General features: G+C 35.2%; 1 protein-coding gene across 2 annotated transcripts in view; it reads left to right on the forward strand.

Moving 5' to 3' along the window:
• LOC135206276 (putative neural-cadherin 2) overlaps positions 1-25,000 on the forward strand; it is a 278,993-nt gene that overhangs the window by 115,836 nt on the left and 138,157 nt on the right. Inside the window, exon 1 of one of the 2 annotated variants that reach the window (XM_064237695.1) lies at positions 20,588-20,856. The exons of the other annotated variant lie outside the window; for it this stretch is intronic. Within the exon in view, the coding sequence (XP_064093765.1) occupies positions 20,808-20,856 (49 nt within the window). The 5' untranslated portion in view covers positions 20,588-20,807. Of the gene's footprint in view, positions 1-20,587; positions 20,857-25,000 lie in introns of those variants that run through there. 2 annotated transcript variants of the gene reach the window in all.

Genomic DNA, 25,000 nt, shown 5'->3' on the forward strand with positions numbered 1-25,000 from the left:
ATTCATTAAGCTACATGTGTCCTTTAATATCCAATCGGCTTACTTCGGAATTAATATACTTTCATAAATGTTGGCAGAGTCGATAACATCACTGAAGTCTTGATTTATCCTTTGTCCGCCAGGGCGCTGGTTCGAACTCATGAGAGGACGAAATATTGTCAACTAAAAAATTCCCCTTAGGTTGACATATATGAAAATATATTCATTTCGAGGTAGAGCAAATTGGACATTAAAGGACATTTGTAGCTTATTGCGTATTTATGAATCACAGTGATGTGATCAGACTCAAATTGGCTACGTGCGACAAAAGCACTACACAGTTGTCAAGGTCGAGGAGGGTTGATGACGACTCCAAAACAACGAATACCTGAGTGCGACAGGGATTTGTCGGTGATAGGCGGAGTTAACTTAAATCCTCTCGTGGTAGCTGTGTGGTTAAAGGCGCTTCACTGTACGTCCTGATTTCTGGGTTCCTAGATTCGCGACAGGGAGCCGACGAAATTATTATCAGCTAAAAATTCCCCTACGGTAAACATATATGAAAACATATTAATTCTGAGGTAGAGTGAATTATTAAAGGACATTTGTAGCTTAATGCACACACACACACACACCACACACACACACACACACACATATATATATATATATATATATATATATATATATATATATATATATATATATATATGGGGATACAATTCATAATGATGTAAGATCCTTCTGTAGTTTAATAAAATATATATTTCTTGTACAGCAAATTATAGCTTTCGACCATCAGCTGTGGTCTTGTTCACTAAAATGTGGGTATTTGTCTCAAGGAACTGCCATGTAGAAGCACAAACAGACATTTCTGATGATAACATTTGAAACAATAAAGATTAGGTAACGAGCTAATTAACTATTACTATGTATGAACAGGTGGTTGAGCCCTCATCCTTTCCTGAATTGTTCTTGAACTTCGTCGGGAAATGTTTCTGTTGTCAACTGCTTGTTCTATGCTGGTTAGCTGGTTTGTTGGAGAAATGACGTGTGTGGAGGAAACAAGAGAGGAAGCAGCATCATCATTGGCACATATATTCATAAAGTTTGAAATTTTCCTTTTTCTACATATCTCTTCACAAATAGCTGTATATCTGTAATTCCAATATTTCCTGCAAAGGTCTCGTTTAAGGAAATTAACGCCCCTTCTACCACTCGTCTCAAAGTCCAGTCGTTACAGGCAAAAACAACCTTTGTACCTTTGAAATTTATTGTGTGGTTTTTCTCCTATGTATGTTGCGCAATTGCACTGTATGAACTTCCCCTTCTGCAAGCAGCAACGTGTCCTTCCCTTCTCTTATCAATAGAACCCCCGCTTTCTCCCACGTAGCATTCATTGCAGTTATTGCAAGGTATTGCATATACCCCTACGTGCTCTCCATTTCGCGGGTTATTTCTAATGAGTTTCTTCTTGGTTGTGCGGTTGTAATGAAACACTATGTTAAAACCGTTCTTTTTTCTAGATGGGCTCACCTCTCTCCCTTATATTGGCAAACTTATGCATGGAATTTTTCAAAAAAGTTTACGTTGACACACTACTGGAAGACATTAAGCCCGAATTTGGGTTAGGCATGTAGATGATGTTTATATTGTTTATAGACACGGCGAGGAAGCCTTTCATAGGCTTTTAGAGTTCCTTAATGGTTTTTTGCTCTCTATTAAATTTACAGTGGAAAAGGAAATGGCAAATAGTCTATCCTTCCTGAACATGATAGTTCATAGAGACATAGAAAGTAGAAGCTTTAAATTCAGCGTGAATAGGAAGAACACCCACACAAATATTTATATTCATTACTTCTCATATCACGAACCTTAAGTAAAGCACAACGTACTAACCGATTTGTTTTTTCGACCATACCGAGTATGTGATCCCCAGTTCATTGACGCAAAAATAAATTTCTTGATAGATAGTTTTACTAAACTGTTACCTAAAGTTTTTTTTTTATACTACAGCCTCTATCTAAAGCTAGATCGATGCTTTACGCCCCACATGAAATAACTGAATAGGTATATTTTAAGGTATCTCTCGCTCTTCCATATAATAAGGAACATAATAAATTTTCTAGGCAGTTTAAGGGAAAAAAGAACAGCTTTAAAATAGTGTTTCAGTACAACAGTATATATATATATATATATATATATATACTATATATATATATATATATATATATATATATATATATATATATTATTATATTGTTTATGATGTAAGCCTCAGAACCAAGTAAAATAACAACCTTTTATAAAAGAATTTCATACATTCTTGAGTTGCCCCTCTTAACTGAAAGCCTTCGTTCTCTCTAAATATCTCGTCTATTCCTATTGGCTGCCCGAAATTAATCTCCTCAGGTATCCTGCAAGGGGCAGAGAATCTTGAGGCCAGAGATTTTAAAAGCAGAAGGCAACTGCAGCTCGTCCTCATAAGTCCTTCACCTGGCGACGCGTTCGCATCTCTTCCCTCTGCTCCCCCCTCTTGCCTGGGGACTTCCCACGTTTTGCTTAACTACATAGTGCACCGATCAATCACCAATTGAGAAGACAACAAGACTATGAATCTCCAGGTACTGTAAGGAGTAATTTTGGGTGCAGTCAGTGATTGTTTTTTGCGTTTGTCTGTATTTCCACTTCATTCTTCCCCAGGCAACTTTCCCCCTTCTTGTAGGCTAGCTGTATTTATATGAGTGTACTGGTTTCTTGATCTTTTAATTACCCGGCTTCTCCTGCTCTTGGCACCGCCCTTGTGACCATGGCTGTTATACCGCTGGGGTACTTCTTCGGTCATTTCTTGGATACTTAATAATGAGGACTGGTTGTCCTTGAAAGCTTGTAACTTTTTTGAATAAGTAACTCTGCTAGATACCATCCAGTTCTAATGAGGTCCTTTCTAGTATATATATATATATATAATATATATATATATATATATATGTATATATATATGTATATATATATACATATACATATATATATATATATATATATATATATATATATATATATATATATATATATATATATACAATATGCACACATTTTTAGTTTGCGTGTGTGGTCTGACAATCTATAGTATATATACCACCACTTGTTTTCGTATCCCTTCCTCTGTATCATGTATCATTAGTTGTGCAACTTAAGTATTTGACAATCTCTCTCTCTCTCTCTCTCTCTCAGCCTTCCTCGAGTTGAAACGGTGATGGGTATTTTTATGTTTTGGCTCATCAACTTGTGAAACAGAAAGGAAATAAAAAAAAAAAATAATCAACAATTAGCGTGACAGGCATGACAATGATAATACCGTTGCAAAAATGTTTGTTCTCTTTTTTTGTACTTTATTTCATCATTGGTGAAGCGGCTGTAGGGGAGTCAGGTACATGCTATCGTATTCTGAAAGCTTTTTAGTGTCTACTAGTGTAGAATATCAAAGTTCAATGTATATGTTTGACTAACTTTTTTTTTTCTCTCTCTCTCTCTCTCGATCCCAATAACATTAAATGGAGCATGCATCAGTTTGGTGAAGAAGGTAATTTTTTAAATCTTGACAACAGTCAAAATGTTTTTAGAGTAATGTTAGCGTTATCTGACACTTGCGTCCTTGACCTTAGCAATTTCATGAACTCAACAGAGCAGTTGGTATTGAGCTTTCTAGCCAAATACTGGGACAGTTTCGGCCAAATACAGTGGAAAGGGGGAGTTGATGACATAGAGGAATCTAAAGGTGGAACTGGGAGAAAACTATGCGAAGTAATAGGTAGAGAAGCTGGGCAGCGAGTGCGAAGAAAGGAAGCATATGAAGTTAACATAAACGACCATTAAGGGATGCAGCTAGGAGCCGACGGGATTTGCGATCACCCATTAGTAATACCTACAGTTCACCGCGTGGGGTGCATTGACGACACTACCCGGCTACGGGGAAAACAGTCGAAAAGACAATATATACCAAGCCGTATCACTTCCTGGACGCCGTGTTTGTTTACATTTAGGGCAAGGTGTGCAGCCCTCCAAACGGCTACGCGGCATAACCATTAGGTTAGTGAGAGATGGCAAAGCCTATAAATACCTATGGTGATGTAAGCATTATAATATGTCTGATTCAGCTTTTGGTTCCCTGTGCATGCCTTTTAATCGTTTGTCAGAGCTCCTCACTCGTGTGGAAAAGGTGTTTGAAAAGCAGAACCCCAGTCTGTTTGTCAGCAGCAACCGCCTGTCTCAACTGCTGGGCAAAGTTGAGAAGCAAATACTTTCCATACAGGTGTTCTGTCCGGCTGATCAAGACTGTAGTCTCCTGAATGCCATCATCCGGCTATTTCAAATTCGAGACCAGAAAAAGACTTACTCAAAGCCACAAATAGAACAGACAAGGAAAGATACTTCAGCATTTATAATGTGCCCATGTATTTTGTGATTGTTTGCATCGTACATGATGCACTCTTTTCAGTTACCACTGTTACGTGGCTTTATTTATCCATGATCGTAATTTCAGTCAACATTGAATGTAAACATAACTAATAAATTTATTGGCCTAGTCAATACTCTACAGATTGAGATCTGTCCGTTCTATTTCACAATCTTCCGGTAGCCTTCAGGTGCATATTTCAGCAGCCATACCTAATAACATTCATAGTGTGTCCCACATATTACATTATGTACTTATTGTCATCAGTGTCTGTTATAGTAGATAATGCCATAGTGCATCCGCCTTGTAGTAATTTCTTAGGAAGCCTATTTTGGGAGTTAGACTAATAATCAGTGTTTTTGTATTTATTAACATATTTTGTTGGTTTGTTCATTATGACAATTATCAGTGGAGAGGTTCCTGAGAACATAAAGGTGTACTGCTTTGCTTGTATTTAAATTTGTATGTCATTGTTGCCAGAGGTTTAGCCTTCGTTACGTATAGCCAATCATCCATCGAGAAAGAGGGAAGAAATGCTGTCATAAGTTACGTAACGAGTGCGTTCGAAACCTTTTCTCTGAGTAAGTTGGCCCGTCTTCAAAAAAAGCCACTTTTACATTATAAGTACCAAATTTATTCAACCTACGTAATGCAGAATACAGTCAAAATTTATGTGTAGATATATGTATTCTTAATAAGCGTTATATTTATGAAATGCATAGATAAAATGTTATTGCGAAAAAACCGTGTTAAAGAGACCCTGAATCTCAATGATAGTAGGTAAGAGTAGAAACTAGCAAAAGTGGTTGGGATGGGGTGGCATATGAACAAAAGAGGAAATAGTTAGAGGGCGAACAAAACGACAGTTGACAGTTATTAGTTATTTTTTTTTATTTATTGACAAGATATACAAAATATAATTACAAACTTGTCCCAAAAAAGATACAATACAAAAAAAATACAGAGTAGATAGCTATCTCTTCTTTTTTTCTGTAAGTACAAGGCCCATAATGACAAAAAATACAAACATCAATTACAAATTACATCAGCACATAATATCATATACACGAAAAAGTAAAGGAAAAATATTCACCCATAAACCTTGGCTTATTATTGTTAAGTCTTAAACACAATGCTTGCAAAAAAAAAAAAAAAAAAAAAAAAAAAACCTACTCGAAGAGAAAAACATAAAACAGAAGACAAAGCCGCATATTATTTATAACTAAGAAGAACTTCATAAACATATGCACCCAAATCAGCTATATCATTACTTTCATTTAATAAAGCATTCAAAGACTCGTAACTTAAGTTGTTTGGATATTTATGCCTACACGGCATTGACAAAGGACAATTGATCAGAGCGTGTGACTCGTCCTGAATAGTGCTATTATGACAGGCACACACCCTTAATTAATTCTGGAGGAGTTCGGCTCCGCCTACCCGTTTCTATACAAAGGTTTTGGGACATTAACCGTAAGCGACTGAAAGCTACGCGAATGTAATCAGCGACATATAATTTATCGGTATATAATCTATGAACTTCTAAGTTGGGATTCAGTTTGCTTCTGTAAGTAACATATTTAGTTGCTGAAGTTGGTCTATTTCTAATTGATGATATGATGTCGTCTAGTGGGTCAATTTGGTCATTAAAGGTTAGGGAATTTTGAATAAATCTGTTCCCAGGGGAATCTGCATCCCTACACATTCCATATACAATATGAAAAGGCTCATCCATATCAGGGTCAGACAACTTTGACATAAGAAAACGTTTCCATTTTTTGGCCACAATGAAAAATAACAAGAAAATGAGCTTAACTTGAAAAGATCAGGGATGGTGGATGGTATCGTTGAATATTTATTGTAGGTTATGTTTTGCAGTGCACTTTTCCTAGATCTTAGGGGTAGGTGGAGGACTCTGGACCGAGGGTAGGGTTATTGGAGGGACGGGGATTATTTGATTCCTCTACGCCCCTGAACACGCTCCATTCTAGTAAATACACAGCTGTGGATGCATTCATTGGTTACGGTCGATGTCTGTTAGTACCATTGTCTTTTTGGTTAGCTGAATTGTGTGGCACTGGCGTTGCTTCTATTGTCCCCTACGAATACTGGGTGTTATTCTGCGCTGGTTTCTTTGAATTGAGGTCTCTTATTCTTTGTTTGCAATATATAGTACTTTTCAATACTCGTGCAACAGATGTTGCCCTGTACTTGGGGTATGCCGTTGTTGTTTTATAACTCGAGATTAATCGCTAGTCTTGTTTTTTATTGGAGATGTTGAAATATTTCACTTTAATTAAGGCTTTATTAATTTACCGTTAATTCGTATATCCATGGGTGCTACATTCAGTTCTTATTCGAGTTCTAAGACTCATTCTGTCAGATTTGGGAATTTCTCTGATCATAAGCTATTCTTTTATACAGTTCGCACTTCTGGTTTATTTCCGTAACTGGTGTTTATGAGCCAATTATGGGGGTATTCTAACACCGTGTTCTCTTGACCTGTTTGGGCGCTGTCGAAGCTGCGTATTTGAAATGATAAATTTGGCCGTTTGGATAACGTTGGATCCTTCGAAATTATCATTTGATATTATGTTGCCAAGGATTTATGTCCGAATACCTTTGGTATATTGTATGTGGTTCCTGTTCTAGTTTCGTTTTTTCTTAATTTTTTCTCCATCCGAACTTAGTCATCCTTTCATTTCCTCGGTAATAACGAAATTAGTGGGACTGTATTTGGGAAACAGGGAGAGGTCTTTTCATGCCAGGAATAGGATGGGTTCTGTCACAACCCGCTTTGTGTTATGGTAGTGTATAGTAAGCCTTTAAATGTGGACGTGACTTTTCGTCTTTGTAGAAATTTATGTGTTGTGAATTCTGGCGATTAGATGTGAGAAATTATGTATTTTGTCTTTGAAGTTGTAGTTTTAAGACATCGTCGAAGGCTTATTCGATGTCCCGGTGACTATAATTCTTTTTTTGTGCGTGTCTTCCTTGCATTTTGGTACCATATTTACGAGTTTTACTACGTATTGAAAATGAAAAAATGCTGCCGTAGGCATGTAAGTCTATAAATGCTGGGAAGGGATTTTTCTGTATTTGGTAGGTTTATAAAATAATTATATTTTTTTCAGGTAGAGTCGGGAAATACTTCATGGAGCGAATTTCGTTAAACATATCAGGCAGATTTTTATTTTTCCTAGCTTTCTGTGAGAAATTTTGTATTATCGTAATTGGGTTTAAGTGATGGTTTATATTTTGTGCGTTGTTTATAGTTCTGTTTAATTTCCCCACCTCACTCAGTCTCATAAGTGAGTGTTTTCAAGAAATTAAGCCGAAATTGATTTCCCTGTTCTGTTCGAGGCGGAATTTGGTTTTCTTTTACCACGTCCTCTTTTATTTTGGTATTGTGGTTCTGCAGATATCACCCACCCATGTTTTCCTTCCAGATATATATATTTCGCTCTGATCAGGTCTGCTTCTCATTGGCGGGTGGTTATGTGAGTAGGAATTAACTCCCCACCCCCTTCGTTTATGGCGCTAATTAATTGAAATATTATGGGGTAGCTTTTTATCCTTCCTTTTATTTTATTGTTATATTTAGCGTATAGGCCGGTCAATTCAGGTTCAAAAACGGGCCAACCCGAAAATAAATACTATAAAGCTGGAAATAGTTTTAAAGTATTCTTTAATACTTATATTTTATCAGAAAAAAATCCCACCAGCTAAGTCCTTGAGCATTTTTCACAATGTGCTCCTAAAGTCACCCCCATTAAACTGAATTCATATGAGATACAGTGTGAATGTAACCTGGTAAAATCCTAATTATAAAGGATAATGGAATTCATTAATAGGTGGGTATATCTTTGTTACATCAACAAAACTATGGAAAAGCATTACATAAAGTAATTGTCAATAGTTTTCCATCTCAGGGTTAAAAAACGGGAGATATATCTTTAGTACTTCATTACTTTGGAACACTTACTTTGTTGTTAAGAATTTATCAAACATGGTTTTCACTTATGCTAGTGCTGAAGTAGGCATTTTCCTATTAATTAAGCTCACACACAAAAGACACAAGAATGCACGATAAATAAATGAATAAAATAATCTGTAAGTCTTCAGTTAGGGAACAAAAAAGAATATGTTAAATGTCAAAAATGTTTTCAAATCATCATCCTCCTCATTAAACACTTGGCCAGTTTCTTCTTCACAGTCACTGACTTCGTTTTTGTCACGGCTGTTGTTACAACCAAATCCTCTACAATCGCCACAGGCAGAAACACATTGCATTCCATTCTGCTTACACGAGCATTGCTTCGTACCACACGGATTGCGTGAAGACAACTTGCAATTACATCTTATCACACGGAGTCTCAGCTCTTCTGGTGCAATGTCCTAAAGCATAAAAATATAAATGCAACCAATTTAGATTATATACAATATTTTATTTTATTTTATCTTCATGATATTAACAGTTAAATTCCAAACATTGAGAGCATATCAAAGGTAAGAACTAATTTCAGACATGATATAGCATAAGGTTAGTTAATTAATTTTATCAAAGATATCTTTAAACGTTTTTTAATTAAAAAAGACAACATTTTCCAATGAATGAACACATACTTGATCTATCATTATTGGAGACATCTTTCCATTTTCCATTTTCCTGCCCCATCCTAAAGGATTCATGTTACATTCCATAAGTGTCTTCTATTGACATACCTTAAATATGATATAGAAATTTATTATTTTTATGCACATCCTAATTCTATATTAAAAAATTCAATCGATGATCACAAATGGAAACAATTGAAGCGGTTATTCTAGAAGTACTAACCTGAAGGTAAACGCGAAGTCTGTGAAACCATGCTGCTCTTTCAGTTGGAGGTAATTTTGCAGGAGTGATCTTTAAAGAAGAAGCTGCTATCTTCATGTAGCAAGTGTACCTCAAATGATGTAGCGTATCTTCAACTTTTCCACTATAGAGTAAAACAAACAATGTAATGCCTGCTCTTCCAACTTGATCTTGGGACAAATGGAAAATGTTAAACACTTTGGCTAATTGTTGTGCTCTTTTTGATTTTTGCAGAAGTCGATGAATTGCCGCTTTTCCTTTGTCATGTATAGCAGATGTTGTATCGCAACCTCCAAAAGCATGGATAAAAAGCAAATTTTTAACTGCTATGTCATCAAGTTTCCTTACTGCATCCTTTACACTAATTTGTTTTAGTTGCTACCTGTTATTTCTTGTGTACTCAGATTGAATCCACACATTTTCCATTTTATCATCCCATAAGGGAAGTAACATTATGATGAAATCAGTGTCATTGGCAAATACAGTGACTGAGTTTCCATTTCGGGCCAGTTCTAGGGCTGCTGAAACAATCATTGTGTCGGGATCATTTGATGCTCTTTTAATAACTGCCCCATCCTCCTCTAACTTTGGTGTCAGCAGGCAGATCAGTTGCATTTTTATTTGTATCATTGGACAAAAAAGAATGTTGGTTGAATATTACTTGCATTTGATTTTGAATCTTTACATCAGGACGTGGAGGAATCTTTGATGATCTCCGCAGATGTTCATGATCCTTCGTTGAGGAGTTATTTCCATATCCGTCAAAGACAATAGTTGCTCATCTATATTTAGCTTGTACTACATACTTCCCATAAAGTTCCACAATGTTTTCAAAAGTAGAGTCTTGTTTCCATACAACTTTTCTGAATAGAGCTCCCCCATCTACAACATTATGCTCAGTACTTACAATGTCATTGGAGTCAACCAACTGATAATCCCTGCCTAGAAGAGATTGTATCAGGGATGATTTGTTTGGTTTGCGCATCATGTTATCTAAAAAGAGTGAAGTTGGAACAGGAGTCAGTTCATACTGAAAATAAGAAGTGATATCCTCACATCTCTCCAGTAATACTATCAGTCGTGTAAAAAGCTTAGAAGGATCAATAACAATATTTTGCTTGTTGATCTTTACAGCATTTTTCAAATGACTAAATGTCTTTACCTGGTCTATACATTTCATTGTTGATTTTGTGAATAAACTGCCATCAAGTTTTAATTGTATGCTTTTACCAATTTCCGACATCATCACAGTTTATTGTCTTATCAGCAATCAGTCCTGTAGAAAGGGAAATTAGGTCTGTTCTTTCACTATCAAATGGAGTGACAATATCAAGCTGTTCGAGAATCTTTTGAAGATTCTAGTTTTCCCTAATTCTTCATGCTGCTCACTAGTTTTGTGACAGTGATCAGTTAGTAATGTCATTGCATTGTGAACTGTAGCACTAGAATGCATTGAGTGAATCCACAGCATACACACAGATGGAGTCATTCCCCTTCCTCTGGTTAGACCACCTCTGCTTTTTAAAGATCGCATTAGCACTTGCTCTATGACCAAGTCTGGCCACAAACCAGCCCAATGTTTGTCAGTCCTGCAGATAACATGATAACCCTCGACAGCAAGTTTCTGATGCAGCCATGGATGTGTAATTGGCAAGTCGAGCATCTGTTGGAGGTACAAGCGAGCTGACTTTGCATAATTCAGATGTCCAGTGGCAGCAAATAAATTGAGCATCTTTTGTAAAGATACCAAGCTCAAGTTCCAGTCACCTGTTGCCTCATTACTTTGACATACTGCATGTATTGCAACCATAATCTTGCTGTTCGTGATTTTTGTGACAGATGAGTGATCAGTCTTTCCTTATAGGTTTCTAGCTTATCAAAGACAGTGTTGTCAAAAGTTGCTTCTCTTAAGTCTGTCAGTTGATTGCATGTTGTTTTAATTTCTTCCACATCTTCTTTGCTTAACTTGTTGATTCCATCTTCGTGCACATAATTATCATCACCATCTGGGATTAACATTTGCTATAACTTTATTGTGAGAGCACTTTCAACTAAAATGTGTGCACGCACTGCCCTTGATATGGATTTACCTTGGAGAATTTGTCTAATGGTATTTTCCCCATAGACTGCTTGCAGCACAGTTTCAATGCCAGAGCTATCCATCAAGGAGCCAATGCTGCCAACAAAAGACATCAATGTGTGGAAACCTCCTAAATGTATCACAATATTCAAGGACTTCTCTATTGCAATTTCAATTGCCTTAAGCCTCAATGGCTGATCAAATGTTATAGATGGTGTTGTAACATTGAGTGTTTTACACTGATGAATCACAAAAAGCAGAGTAGAGTAGATGCATGTGTAGTTTGTTGGATTCAAGTTAATAATGGGCAGCAATGTTATTGTTGCCTTTTCTTGATTCCCTTCTTGAATCAGGCTTTGCATATAACCAGACCAGTTAGGTCTAGGGTTATCTTTTGTTGAATTTAAACTTGCAGCATGCCACAAAATTTCTGCATTCAGTGTTTCAGGTAAAACATAAGGGTATAAAAGTTCTATCGAAGGTTTGAATAAAATGCTGTCAAATTTTCTGCTCTGTGGGAAATCATAGGCAGTAATATGGACATCTGTTGCCTTGAGTATTAATCCCTTTACCCTCAGTAACTTATCAGGCCTTTTAATTCGTATCTCCTTGGTTACACTCTGACTACTCCCGACTGTTGAAGAACTGATGACCACGCCATGAAAGCTTCCTCGGCCATCTAAAGTAGCAATATTGTGGTCAACGTTGTCTGCGATGAATTGTGTGAAGCTGTTTTCTGTTGATGTTTGCTTGATGATATCAGTCAACGATTGTGAGGTAAGAGAATCTTGCTTGAAACGAGCGACTTCACAATAGGAAACAGAAAATCCTAACTTGAACAATTCATCATTGAGCCACTGATCCATAAATGTGATCTACCTCAACACCCAGGGCAAATAAGATAGGTGGTATTATCATAGGAGAAGCTAACTTGACAATACATTGTCCTATACATTCTTGCTAAAGTGTGGACTTGGTAAAGCTAGCCATAAAAATGCTAAGGCTATCAGGAAGCCATGGACTAGTTATTTCTTCTGTAGTTGGATATGATGATGAGTCATACTGTTTTTCCCGAATTTCTGCTCTGATTAAGTTTGCAGCAGCTTCAATGATCCTTCTACTTTCCTCTGTATGTCATCTTTTCTCTCTCGGAATTTCTTATAATGAAGCTGGCCATATCAAGGAAATATATTAGTGTTTCTCTTCCAGGTTGTTCAGAAAAGGATATGTGGCCACCATAATGGTCTTTCAATAGTTTTTTTTAGATACCTAGAAACATATACTTCATCATTATCTGAAAATTCTATAACCTTTTCTCTGAACTCTGGTATTGAGTGGATGGAAGTTTCAGCTTCTAATCATTCACAAGCTTTGTTACAACTGGTCTTCATTACTTCGCCGACCTCTTAAACATTTTTGTTTATCAGGAAAGAGATTTTGAATCGTTTCAAATCGAAACCGACAATTTCTATGGTATCGAGCTTCTGCAGTAATAAAATCAAAGCAATCAAGTGCTCTGGCCAGCACTTCTAAAGCCCATTCATCATGCTCATCAGTTTCAAGTCTAAATTTGCAAGCTTCCAAGATTTTCTCCCGAAGTTGAATTGTCGAAGCAAGATTCCAATCCCGTCTCGATGGATTCTTTTTATTTATCTTGCAGGTTGAATTACATAAAAAACAATTGATTTTCCAGTCAAACAAACTTGTTGATCTCCTTGTCTTTCTTCTTTGAGTCTTTTCTGATTCTGTTGAAATTCTACGTTTACTGTTGAACCATTTCCTACAATGTTCGTGAACCAAAACATCAAGCCCTTCATTTTTACTGGTAAACAGTTGTTGGTAGATTGTCTCTTCATTTCTCTGTTGGGTATATTCAGTAAGACTCAGTAGTCCTTTTTCTTTTACTTAAACAATAGGAACAAATGACTTCTTACAAGTTATGCACGACATCATACCTGGAAAAATAGGTATCTATAACATTTGTATGAAAAATGTCGAAAAAAAATCTGTATGATGCTCTAAACAAAAGTTGGTTTGCTGAATTTATATTGGCAATCACTCTTCTCGCGATTCTGATATAATATATATATATATATTATATATACTAATATAATATATTTAATATTATATATATATATATATATATATATATATATTATTTATATATAAGATAAATATATGATAATATATAGATATATATAATATATTATCAGAATTGCGAGATAAGTTGGTTTGCTGAATTTTTTTTGTTATATTGTCAATCATATTTTTAGCCAATCAACTCTATCTCGCAATCTGATATTATATATAATATATATTATATATATAGTATTTTATATATATATTTATATATATATATATTATATATTATAATATATATATAGATATATATATTATATATATATATATATAATATATATATATATATATATATATATATATATATATATATATATATATATATATATATATATATGTATATATATATCAGAATTGCGAGATAGAGTTGATTGGCTAAAATATGATTGACCAATATAAATTCAGCAAACCAACTTTTGTTTAGAAGCATTATACAGATTTATATATATATATATATATATATATATATATATATATATATATAATATGTATATATATATTATATATATATTATATATATTATATATATATATATATATATACATAACACCCAAAGCTTCAAGATGGAAATTGCTGTCCTCTTAAGAGATATTTTAAAATTCGACATTGTCAGTCTCTGATTTAATATATGATTACCCAAGGCCTTTGCAGTTTCAATAAGATATCATTATATAGGGGTAATATAAGATTAACTTTATACTATCACATAACGCAAAAAGACCATCTAATCCTTAAAAAAATAAGATATTTATGTTATATTATATTGTATTTTTTGGGCCCCCTACAAGAAAAATAGACCCATAAAGTGCAAAATCTAATAGAATTTTTAATCTACTGGTCTAAAAAAGTCCTTTAATTGAAAATGAACTTAGTTATATCTAAAAAATAAGCAATGCTGAAGTTACCATTCAATCAAAATCTTTGCATTTCGAGCAGCTTTTTACGTATAAAGATGTTAACTTCAGGATAAAATTTTGTAAAACGCCCAGGGAGTTGGCCGGTGGTTTTTAATTTTTTTTTTTTCTGGAAATATGTACATATGAAAGAACACTTTAAAATTGATTCCAGCTTTATAATAATTAGTTTCGGGTTCGACCCTCTATTGACCGGCCTAATAGGGGTTTGACGTTCCGGTATATCATTCAGTTGCCAATAGGTAGGAGGTTGATTCTGTGATATATACGGCATTTCGGTCTATGTTGTATATTTCACCGTTTGCGGTTCGGTGTTGCTGGTCTACATACAGAGATGGTACATAACTGAAATCTGAAAACGATCGTCGTATGAAAATGATCTTTCATTGCTCTGTGATCAAAAAGTGTGAAATTTATGTTCTCGAGAATGTCGTCCGGATTGTCCTCGGAATAATCACGCGATGCAGGTTTTAGAAATTGCGGGCCAAGAATGTGCATTTTGCTTCGTGCTTTTGTTTTGCAAAGTCGTTTTCCTTTCATATAATGTAGGGTAAGGGCGAGGAGCTTTGAGATCGGGTGTGAGGGCAGTCGGTATGTTGTACGTGAATAGTTAGTTAAGGAAGTTAAGGGAAGGATGAAATTGCTGGTGGGTTGGAGAGGACCGAGTTTGCGGGATCCATTAAGATGTTTGTATGGAGTTGATTGCTGTTACGCTACGTTCTTCAGTTATTGCCCATTCATGTTGAACTGTACCCTGTGGCGGTTTATTCTCTGAATCTCACTGGTTGTTCGTTGGCTTTCCTACTTTCTTTTAAAAGTACGAAACTGGGTTGGGGTTGTGTAACTCGACAGAGAATATTTATCCTCTACCTGCATTGTAACCGGCGAACGGGGAATGATTGCTTTGGTAATTTAGTCTATGTATGGGTGGAGTTATTCGATGATCTTGTGAGCTGGTGATCCTGGTGTTTGTATGGTGGTGTATGGTCGCTTCGTACATTGTCTGGCTTTTGGTTCTTTTTACTTGCGTATTGTTGGTGATGTGCCAAGGACTTCTTCATTGCCGCGGTCCGGGTTCTGATTCTGCGTGATTGCTTTTTATGTCTTGATGTGAAACAGTTCCTTGGATTAGATTAAACCAGCCAACAAGCCATCACTGTGAGACGTTGCCGTAGAGTCTACGAAAAATTGAAAGAGTAAATGAAAAATATCAGCTTAAGTGAACAAACCAATTCCGAAGAAATAAAGAAAACTATTTTGAAAAATCATTTAAAAAACACCTTATGTGTCTTTGCATACATTATGTTGCGAGGAATTCCACTGTCTATGAAAAGTGTAAAACAAACGGTATACAAATTAGTAGTCTTAAGAACGGGTCTTTCATGAATATTCTGCCGAACGAACGCAATGACGCCATGAACACTCATCTGAGACATCAGGGAAGACTGAAACCTTTTCCTTGCCTTTGATAGTATTAATATCATAATCGCTAGTGTGAACATCCGAACTCGGTGTGGCCATCCGTGGTGGTCTGAAATGACCAAATGATCAACAATCATCATGTGAAAAAATTCCTACTTGAAGTTTTAAATTAGATTATACTTCAGTTTAGACTGTTGAGCAAACTTTGCACATAGCAGTCAATACTTATGGTTAAATAAATGTCTTTTGTCGATGAATTCTGTTTTGCAAATACGAAAAATAACAGCTACTATAGGGCAGAGTTTAATCCCCATTAAGTGGTTGCTAATTTCTTTTCTATGTATTTGCCTCTTTAAATGGTAATTATCAATCGGGTCTTGTATATGGCGAAGGGTATTGCAAATATTGTTTGCGAGACATTCACAATAAATGGTACAGGGCAGTCTGGCCTGATATGTTTTCACTTCATAAGCTTTTCCTTTGTGTCATAATTCAGTAATTATAGTTTTGTATTTGGTTCTCTGGAAATTCGTTTACACTTCTGACGGTACACATAAGAGCAAATAACCAGTGATCTATTATTGAACTTTTAAGTTCTATATGAAATGAAATTGGCTAATAAGCATTGATCTATCGTCAAACATTACAGGATTCATAATTGGTTTCTGAAGTATCTGCTAGAAACTTTTGTAAGATTCGTAATACGTTTGTTTTAGCGCGCTGCAATTTTAGCACAAAAACAAAATTATTTTACATCAGATGTTCTTTATTTTGTTTATAACATCTATGCTAAATTTAAGTATCCCATAGCATGGAAAACGTTAATTTTGGGCGACTATGAAAGAACACTAGAACATGTATGATAAATAACTCTAATAATCATATAATTAGCAAAGATTTTTCTCCGTGAAAACCGCATCCACATCGGTGTACTACGCATGCTAGGAGGATTCAGTGGTCTCTGTCTTTCTCTCCTTTCTGCTGTCAGTAGAGAGCTGATGGTCTGCATGCGCGCACATCGCAATCGTGAGTTCGTCCCAGCGACTCGATCCGAGTATTGCCTCCTGGAGAGCTCGAAGGGCGAGCGAGGTAGTTCCCAGCAAGCGGCCGTTGGAAGAGTTTGTGTCTCCGGGAATTCAGAGCTTGTCTCTGGAGCTTCCGTCGCGAGACTGTGGTCATTCCATTCGAATGGGAAAGTTAAACGCAAAGTCAGTTTTGTGTGAAAGTTAACGAGAAGTGAACTGTCTGTTGAGTTTTGATGAGAACTGCCACCGCATAGATTAAACTATTAATAACGCTGATGAACTTTGACGCTTAAAGTAAACTGTTTTATCAACTTTTTTTTTTATCTGGAAAGTTTTTTGATAATTAATTCAGAGAGAAATTTGTATCAAGTTTTGATATTATACCTAATAGAAATGGGGACAATGCTCGTTTATAATCTAAACGTAAAAAAAGTTCTCATTTAAATTTGTTAAATATTTAATGAAGTATGATACAATGTGAACTGCTTTGCAAGCTCTTGATAAGATTTGACAAATTTTCAACACCTAAATAAAGTAAATTGCGTATGAAGCTGATAACGTTGACTGCTCAGTAAAATTTGTAAAATAGTTTTATGTTGAGTTTCTGACGAACTAAAAGAAAGTGAGTTGTTTAACGAGCTTTTTTGAAATTAGCCACAAAGTCAAGTTTGATAAATTGCCGATGAAATAGTTTTATTAGTTATGCTGTGTTCTCATCTTTCATCTTAAAAACAATTAACTCTTCGGGGACAAGATGTAGGAAGTTTGTTAGCGATTCAGCCGTTATGACTTTCGAAGTTTCTTTATGTTGCCACAAAGTTCCTGAAGAGGAAGTTTTTAGTGCGGCGAAGACATGCAAATGTAACAATATAACAGGACTTACGGGAGCGGTCTGCGCTAGAAGTTTCTCGGTGTCGAACCCTATTGGTTTTTGAACTTTGGATATTTATTATTATTATTATTATTATTATTATTATTATTATTATTATTATTATTATTATTATTATTATTATTATTCAGTGTGTATCGCACCTCCCTTTGATTCAAGAGTCTTTGTTCGGTTCGATGATAGGTAAACAATTATTGCTATTATCATTATTATTATTACTGATAAAGAATACATATTTGGTCAATTATTTATTGTAATGTTAACAATAATAATCCGTTTGGACATGGCTGGATAGCTCATTTACATAGTCTATAATAAAAAAATTACTTCTCCTAAATGGTGTCATATAATATAAAAGATATATATTTTTTATATTTCAACAAAACACACACACACACACACAATACACACACACACACACACACACACACCACACACATATATATGTATATATATATATATATATAATATATATATATAAATATAATATAATATATATATAATTTAATAATATTCTATAATATATATATATGTACTCGGATCTCATTTTGACTCATTCACCCTCAATAGAGGCAAGGAGAAGCCGGATGTCGTATTCAGAGATGAGTGCCTTCTTTCTTTCTTTTTGTTATTCACATGTTTTTGTGAGCAGGATGTTAACTTCGCTGATTCCTCTTTCAGCCGCGCTTCGGGTCATACTCTGTGCAGTGAAACGTCATGTCTTTCCATATATCTTTTACTGGATATTACATTGCAAATCTTGTTTTATTCTTGGCATTGTACAACCAGCACCTATGTTCCAGCTTCGGGACGGTACGTAACGTCCCTAGGGTCGGAGATTGAAAGCATATCCGCCACTTGTTTTTACTACAGTTTTATGGATCTAACTCAATTACTATGTGCAATATCGGGAAAGATTGTCTAGATTGAAAGAGATTCCCTATTTTCATGGGAAACTCTTTCTATATTCCCTAATTTCTATAACCGTCTATCTTTCAATAGACGGTCCTTTGGGTTTGTTTCGTTGTTTATTTTCTGTTCGGGCACCTTTAATTTTCCCCTTCAACTTTTTCCCTTCTGGCTTCAGTCTGGAGAGGGGTAGATAAGGTATGACGCTGGCTATCCTATCGACCTTTCCATGAAAAGATAGGGATGTCAGTGATGATGCATTTTGAAACGGCGTAGCACCGAAGATTAACGATATTGTATTTCCCCTCCTCTCGGTTGACAGTGGCCTGACCCTCTAGGACAGAGGGACACTGATCGTTCACGCAAAAACTTTTATGCAGAAAATATATTGCTGGTTTTTGCGAGGAAAATGACAGAAAAAAAGGGACGTGCGGTCATTGAAGCTCCGGTAGAAAAAGCACTTTCTGCTCCGAGTTTGGTTTTGTTCCCTGTCTCTCTTGTGATCATGATAATAATTTGGATTGCTCTTCCTGCCTCTGACTTTCCAGTATTATGACAACCTTTCTTCATTCCTTCCCTTTCCTGCTGTCTAAGGGCCTGATGATTGAAACGGCTAATGGCAGTTCTTTCCTTTGGTCTGTGCGTATTAAATGATGATCGTCTGTTGCCTGACCTGATTTCACATTCGATCGCGAAGTTCGTAAAGTATTATCCATTTAATTGTCTTAATTTTTCTTCTGTTTACTTACTCGTTCTTCCTTCCTCCTGTCCATTATTCCAAATAATTCTGCACTTGTACTCCTTCGAGTTTTATCTCCACACTTTTTATATCCTTATGATTATTATTATTTTTGCGTTTGCATGTTCATGTGCATTTATGCCAAATAATTGCAAATTCTGTACAAATTATTTCCTTGTTTTGGACAATTTTCCCATTCATTTCTGAAACTGATGTCTGGATACTGGTAAAATTTCTATCACTTCGCTCTTCGCCGACACAGATGACATCAGGATGGTATGCCGTATGCCCCTGGGATTCACTGGCGATGACCATTCTATTTAATTTTGCAAATTTATTTTCCATCATTGCACTTCTTTTGGGACATTTCAATTTTCAGTTTTAGACTAAAACATAACTGCTACCACTAAAACTTCTACTATTGCTGAAACTACAGCTATGATTATTACAAGCACTGCTATTGTTCTAGTTGTTTCTGCTGTTAGTAACTAATATTAATATAGGCTAATTTAATTTTAAATTTCCTAATTGTTCTTAATAAATATGAATTGACAGTGTTAAGGCAAAATAAGATGTTATCACGGTGCTTCACTTCCAAATTCGTCGAACTTAGCCAATAATCTACCAAACATGCTGAACAATTCTCTCTCTCTCTCTCTCTCTTTCTCTCTCTCTCTCTCTCTCTCTCTCTCTTAAAAAGTTCATGACCATTTTATCGTATTTCAAATTACAGATTGCCCATGATATATAATATCAGTTGTCAATAAGAATAGAAGATCTGATGAATACTCTTTGTGAGAAGGGAAGGAAAGACACATCCATTGTACTTGTGTATGAATTCCAGGTGTTCACTGAGATTAGTTTCCTTGTTACAAGAATTTTGTGGCCTTAACCAAATTAGTTTGCGTACAGTGGAAGATTCGTCTTGGAATATTCTTTTTATGAGATTTGATGGTAGTCAGTCGCGTAGCTCAATACTACTACTACTACTACTACTACTACTACTACTACTGTTAATAATAATATAATAATAATAGTTATTATAACAATACCTGATACTAATGCTCATAATTATTTTGCAATTATTCAAATACTACTACTACTGCTATCACTTAATAATAATCATACAGTTTCAATCGTAAATTTTCGACCATTTGCTGTTCTTTACTTGTACATGTATGGGACGCTAGTACGCCTGCCTTTACTATTAAGCAATTGAAATAACAGTTTACGAAGACAGCGAGAGGAGTACCGGCCATAAAAAAGATCAAAAGTATGACCTTGAAATTTTGAACTATAATCAGGTGCATATATAATTCGGAAGACTTTGATAGAGACTGTGATGAAAACAATGACGAAAATTTATACGCCATAAAAAGGTTATTCAGAGATTGAAAATGGATCCAGGGAAGATATTCCAGATCATCACCAACAGCACTTTATTAGGTAAGTTTAATTGATTGATATTAATACTCACTGATTTTCTTGAGTTCTGCTCCCTTTTCCTTGTGTTAGTAATTGTTATGAAAAGGTTGCAGATATCTTATGTTTTATCCCGTGGTTTAGGTACCGACAGGAAATTGTTATCTTCACGCGCTTATTATGGCAAAGTAACATTAAATTACAACTATTTTTTAACTCTGATTTTTTTCTGTCTTTATGTAAAGGACGGGTACGAAAGTAAATCTGTTAAAATTTTCAAATATTCTACATTTAGCTGTAGTGGGAGAGTATCACAAGGAAGTAATCCATTTTATTTAAGTACTATAGATTTATTGCCTCTAGTATAGTGATTATGAAATTTCACTTACGTGGGAAATCCATTTCGAGTTTTTATGTTTATTCTGGCCTAATATATGTTTAGCATATATTTGACTAAAAATGATTCTTAATGAAGATGTGGTTTTGATATAAGGCCGTTGATGTGATATAAACATATCTTTAACCAAATTTATCTCCAGATAACACTGATTCCATGTAATATTTTATACCAAGTCATATTTCAGAAGCTATCAAAGATTGGTCGAAATTGAACGACCTCGAAAACCAAAAACCGTTGCCAGTGTGGATTACCGTCGCCAAATTTCGCTTCCCGACTGAATTCATGTCGTCTGAAGATAGGTCGTCATCATTCAGATCTCATCTTCCAAATTCATTTCTGATGTAGTTCCATTTTCTTCTCTCGCTATTCATCTTTTCATTTCAGGGAATCCAAAATCGAAATTGGTTTTGCGCCGGAAATGCTGTCAAATGTCATTCATATCTAAACGGGATGTTTTATGTTTATTTTTTCCAGAGTTAGTAATAGGAAAATGTATTGTCTATGTATATTTACATTTACACATAAACCCACATATACAAATATATATATTATATATATATATTATTATAATATATATCTTATATTATGTTAATATATATGTATGTATCTATATATATATATATATATATATATATATATATATATATATATATGTATATAATGTATATGTATCTCTCTATCGTCTCTCTCTCTCTCTCTCTCTCTCTCTCTCTCTCTCTCTCTCTCTCTCTATATATATATATATATATATATATATATATATTATATAATATATATATATATATATATATGTGTGTGTGTGTGTGTGTGTGCGTGTGTGTGTGTGTGTGCATGTGCTATGTATGTATATAAAGGGAAATGCTACGAAAGGAAAGCGAAAGTGAAACACTCCGCTGTTTCTCTCAACCTTCGTGGCATTTACCCATTATTATGCATTCATCACGTTCCATATCTTCATGATTCTGTTATATATATATATATATATATATATATATATATATATATATATATATATATATATACACATACATAATCCATTTGCTCTAGTATATTCAGTTGCTCAAATGTTTCTGCTTGTCTGCATAGAACCAATTTTTTTCAGTGTGTATGTTTGTTTTCTGTGTTTGCTCTTGTTTTCTTTTATTTAATTTTTTAACTCAGAAACGTGAATTTTAGGTCAGAGGTATATTTTCGACCAATGGTTTTGAAAAAATCGTTTTTGGAGCAATGCCCACCTCGCTATCGGGGACATTCATGGTCCTGTACAGTAGATAAACTCCAAGAGATGTCTTTTTACAATTCTCTCTCTCTCTCTCTCTCTCTCTCTCTCTCTCTCTCTCTCTCTCTCTCTCTGTGTGTGTGTGTGTGTGTGTGTGTGTGTGTGTGCATGCGTGTATTATTTTTGTTGACTTAATTTCTCGAAGCATAGTCCTGTAATTTTGCCATACAGTTTTCCGGTTTTTTTTTTGCTGTGCAAGAATTCTATTTACTTTTTTTTGTTTGTTTTGCGTAAACAACCATGCTCTTGATGTTATTGTTGTCCACATGTTTAAGTTTGTTTTGAAAGTTGATATAGCATTTCTGAAGGTTTTCTCCTTATACTGGCTGGATATATAACATCCTGGACCAGTGTTCTAGACAGCGCCGGTGTCGAGAGAAGGATAGTAATTTCAAGGTCTACACAGTCAAGTGACCTTAAAGTTGACTTTAGCTGGTACGATATTTTGTACAGAGAGTTTGGTTCCTCGAATGGAGTACTTATCTGAGTTCTTCATTTCATGTTTTACAAAACCAATGCTACTTAAACGTTCTACCATTCTCAGGGCACGGGAGATAGCAATGCCCATAATGCACGGGTACCCTGCTTCCCATGAAGCCTTTTACAAAGTTTTTTGACATTTGTGCTCAGGCTGCTGCAGTCCAGACGTAGGTGATACAATTTTTGTCTTCGTCTAGGCCGAGCATAGGAAGACGATAGAAACTTCAAACGTTCACCATCATATATATATATATATATATATATATATATATATATATAAATATATATATATATATATATATATATATATATATATATATATATATATATATATATATATATATATATATATATATCATCGTGAGAAGGCTAACAAAACAAAAAAACAAACAAAACAAATATTCAAGCTATCACATGATGGAGATATAACACAAAAAGAACCGATATAAAGGCTATCATATATGAAAACAGAAATGGAACAAAAGTACATGCCATCCTATACGTTATAAATATTTTAGTATATGTAAATTTTTACGTCGTGTGGTTGTTTTTCGCATTTGTGTGCTCTTAATACCTAATTAAGAAGTGTCATTTCTTTCATATATGGAAGCATGACAGTCAAACATTCTAGCAAATAAACACGCAGATAAAGAACAAATGTACAGACCACAATACATGTAGACAAACGTTAACAAAAATTAACAGACAAACTCGTACTTAAAGATACGTGGTCGCGTATATATAACATGTAATAATCAGGGAAATCATCAGATAGGTAGTGAAATGAACAGACATGCAAGCATACATGTGTACAGGAAAAGAAGTATAATGTTGCACGCAAAACCTTACAATAAACGGTAGATATTAGTAGGTAAAGAGTAACAGGAATATAGGCTATCCTGAAAGACAGGGACCATCTGTAAATGTTCCGGTAGGCATTTAGACAAAAAAACTGGGTAGATTGACTCACGGCAAACATAGGGGTTTACAGAAGCTCAACAAATATACACGTAAAGAAAGGAATGCAAATAGAGTAGCAGGCAGAAATACAACAAACGGAGGGGTTGAGGAAATAACATCATATGAACAGATACAGAGAGAAAGAGCAGACAGGTTGACTAAATAACAACAAGCAAAAGAAGGGGATACGAAAACAGTAAACTTCATTCTCCTAACGTGCTACCTTAATTTACTTTAGGAGCCACTTTTAAGAGAATCTTTCACACGTGAAGGATTTTTATACCAACCTATAAATCAAATGAAAGCCGCACCGCCGAGAGGATTTCCCACGAAAGGGGGAGAAGAGAGGCCCTGTTATTCCATACTCCATTTGTCACGGCACTTGCAGCAGCGCACTCGTCTCACAAACGAGTAGGCCGGCGTTCGATCTGATCCACAGTCAGTACACAGGTACGGAACGGCAAGGATTCGTTTCCGTAAAAACCCATTATATATATCAGCTGTGGGTCGCAAATGGCGAGAGAGAGAGAGAGAGAGAGAGAGAGAGAGAGAGAGAGAGAGAGAGCAAAGTCAATATGTATACCATCATTTCATAATTGAAAACGCAAGAGCCACGTTGAGGTAATCTTCGCCCCACTGAGCTGAATCCAATTTCAAGATATTCATAGGATTGCGATTATGATATTCATGTAACGGGAAGTGACGATGACTTTTTAATTTTAATCTCTGCGACTATATATATATATATATATATATATATATATATATATATATATATATATATATATATATATATATATCTATTTTATATATGCGTGTGTGTGTTTTGTTATGGCGGCTGGATAGATATGAGTGTGTGTGCCTACTCCGCATCTGTCTGCAGGTAAGGCAGCTTATATGATATAAGTTCGTATCTTTTTTATTTCCACATCGCCTCACCGGTCCGCTTTCTGCCTTAGGGGCCGGAGAAAATTCCGTTACGAGAAGAAATCTGAGCGAATGAAATAAAGGAAGCGTGAAAGTGAGAATCTATCGTAATGTCACAAGTG

The sequence above is a fragment of the Macrobrachium nipponense genome, chromosome 29, assembly GCF_015104395.2.
Source record: "Macrobrachium nipponense isolate FS-2020 chromosome 29, ASM1510439v2, whole genome shotgun sequence".
Taxonomy (NCBI): Eukaryota; Metazoa; Arthropoda; class Malacostraca; order Decapoda; family Palaemonidae; genus Macrobrachium; species Macrobrachium nipponense.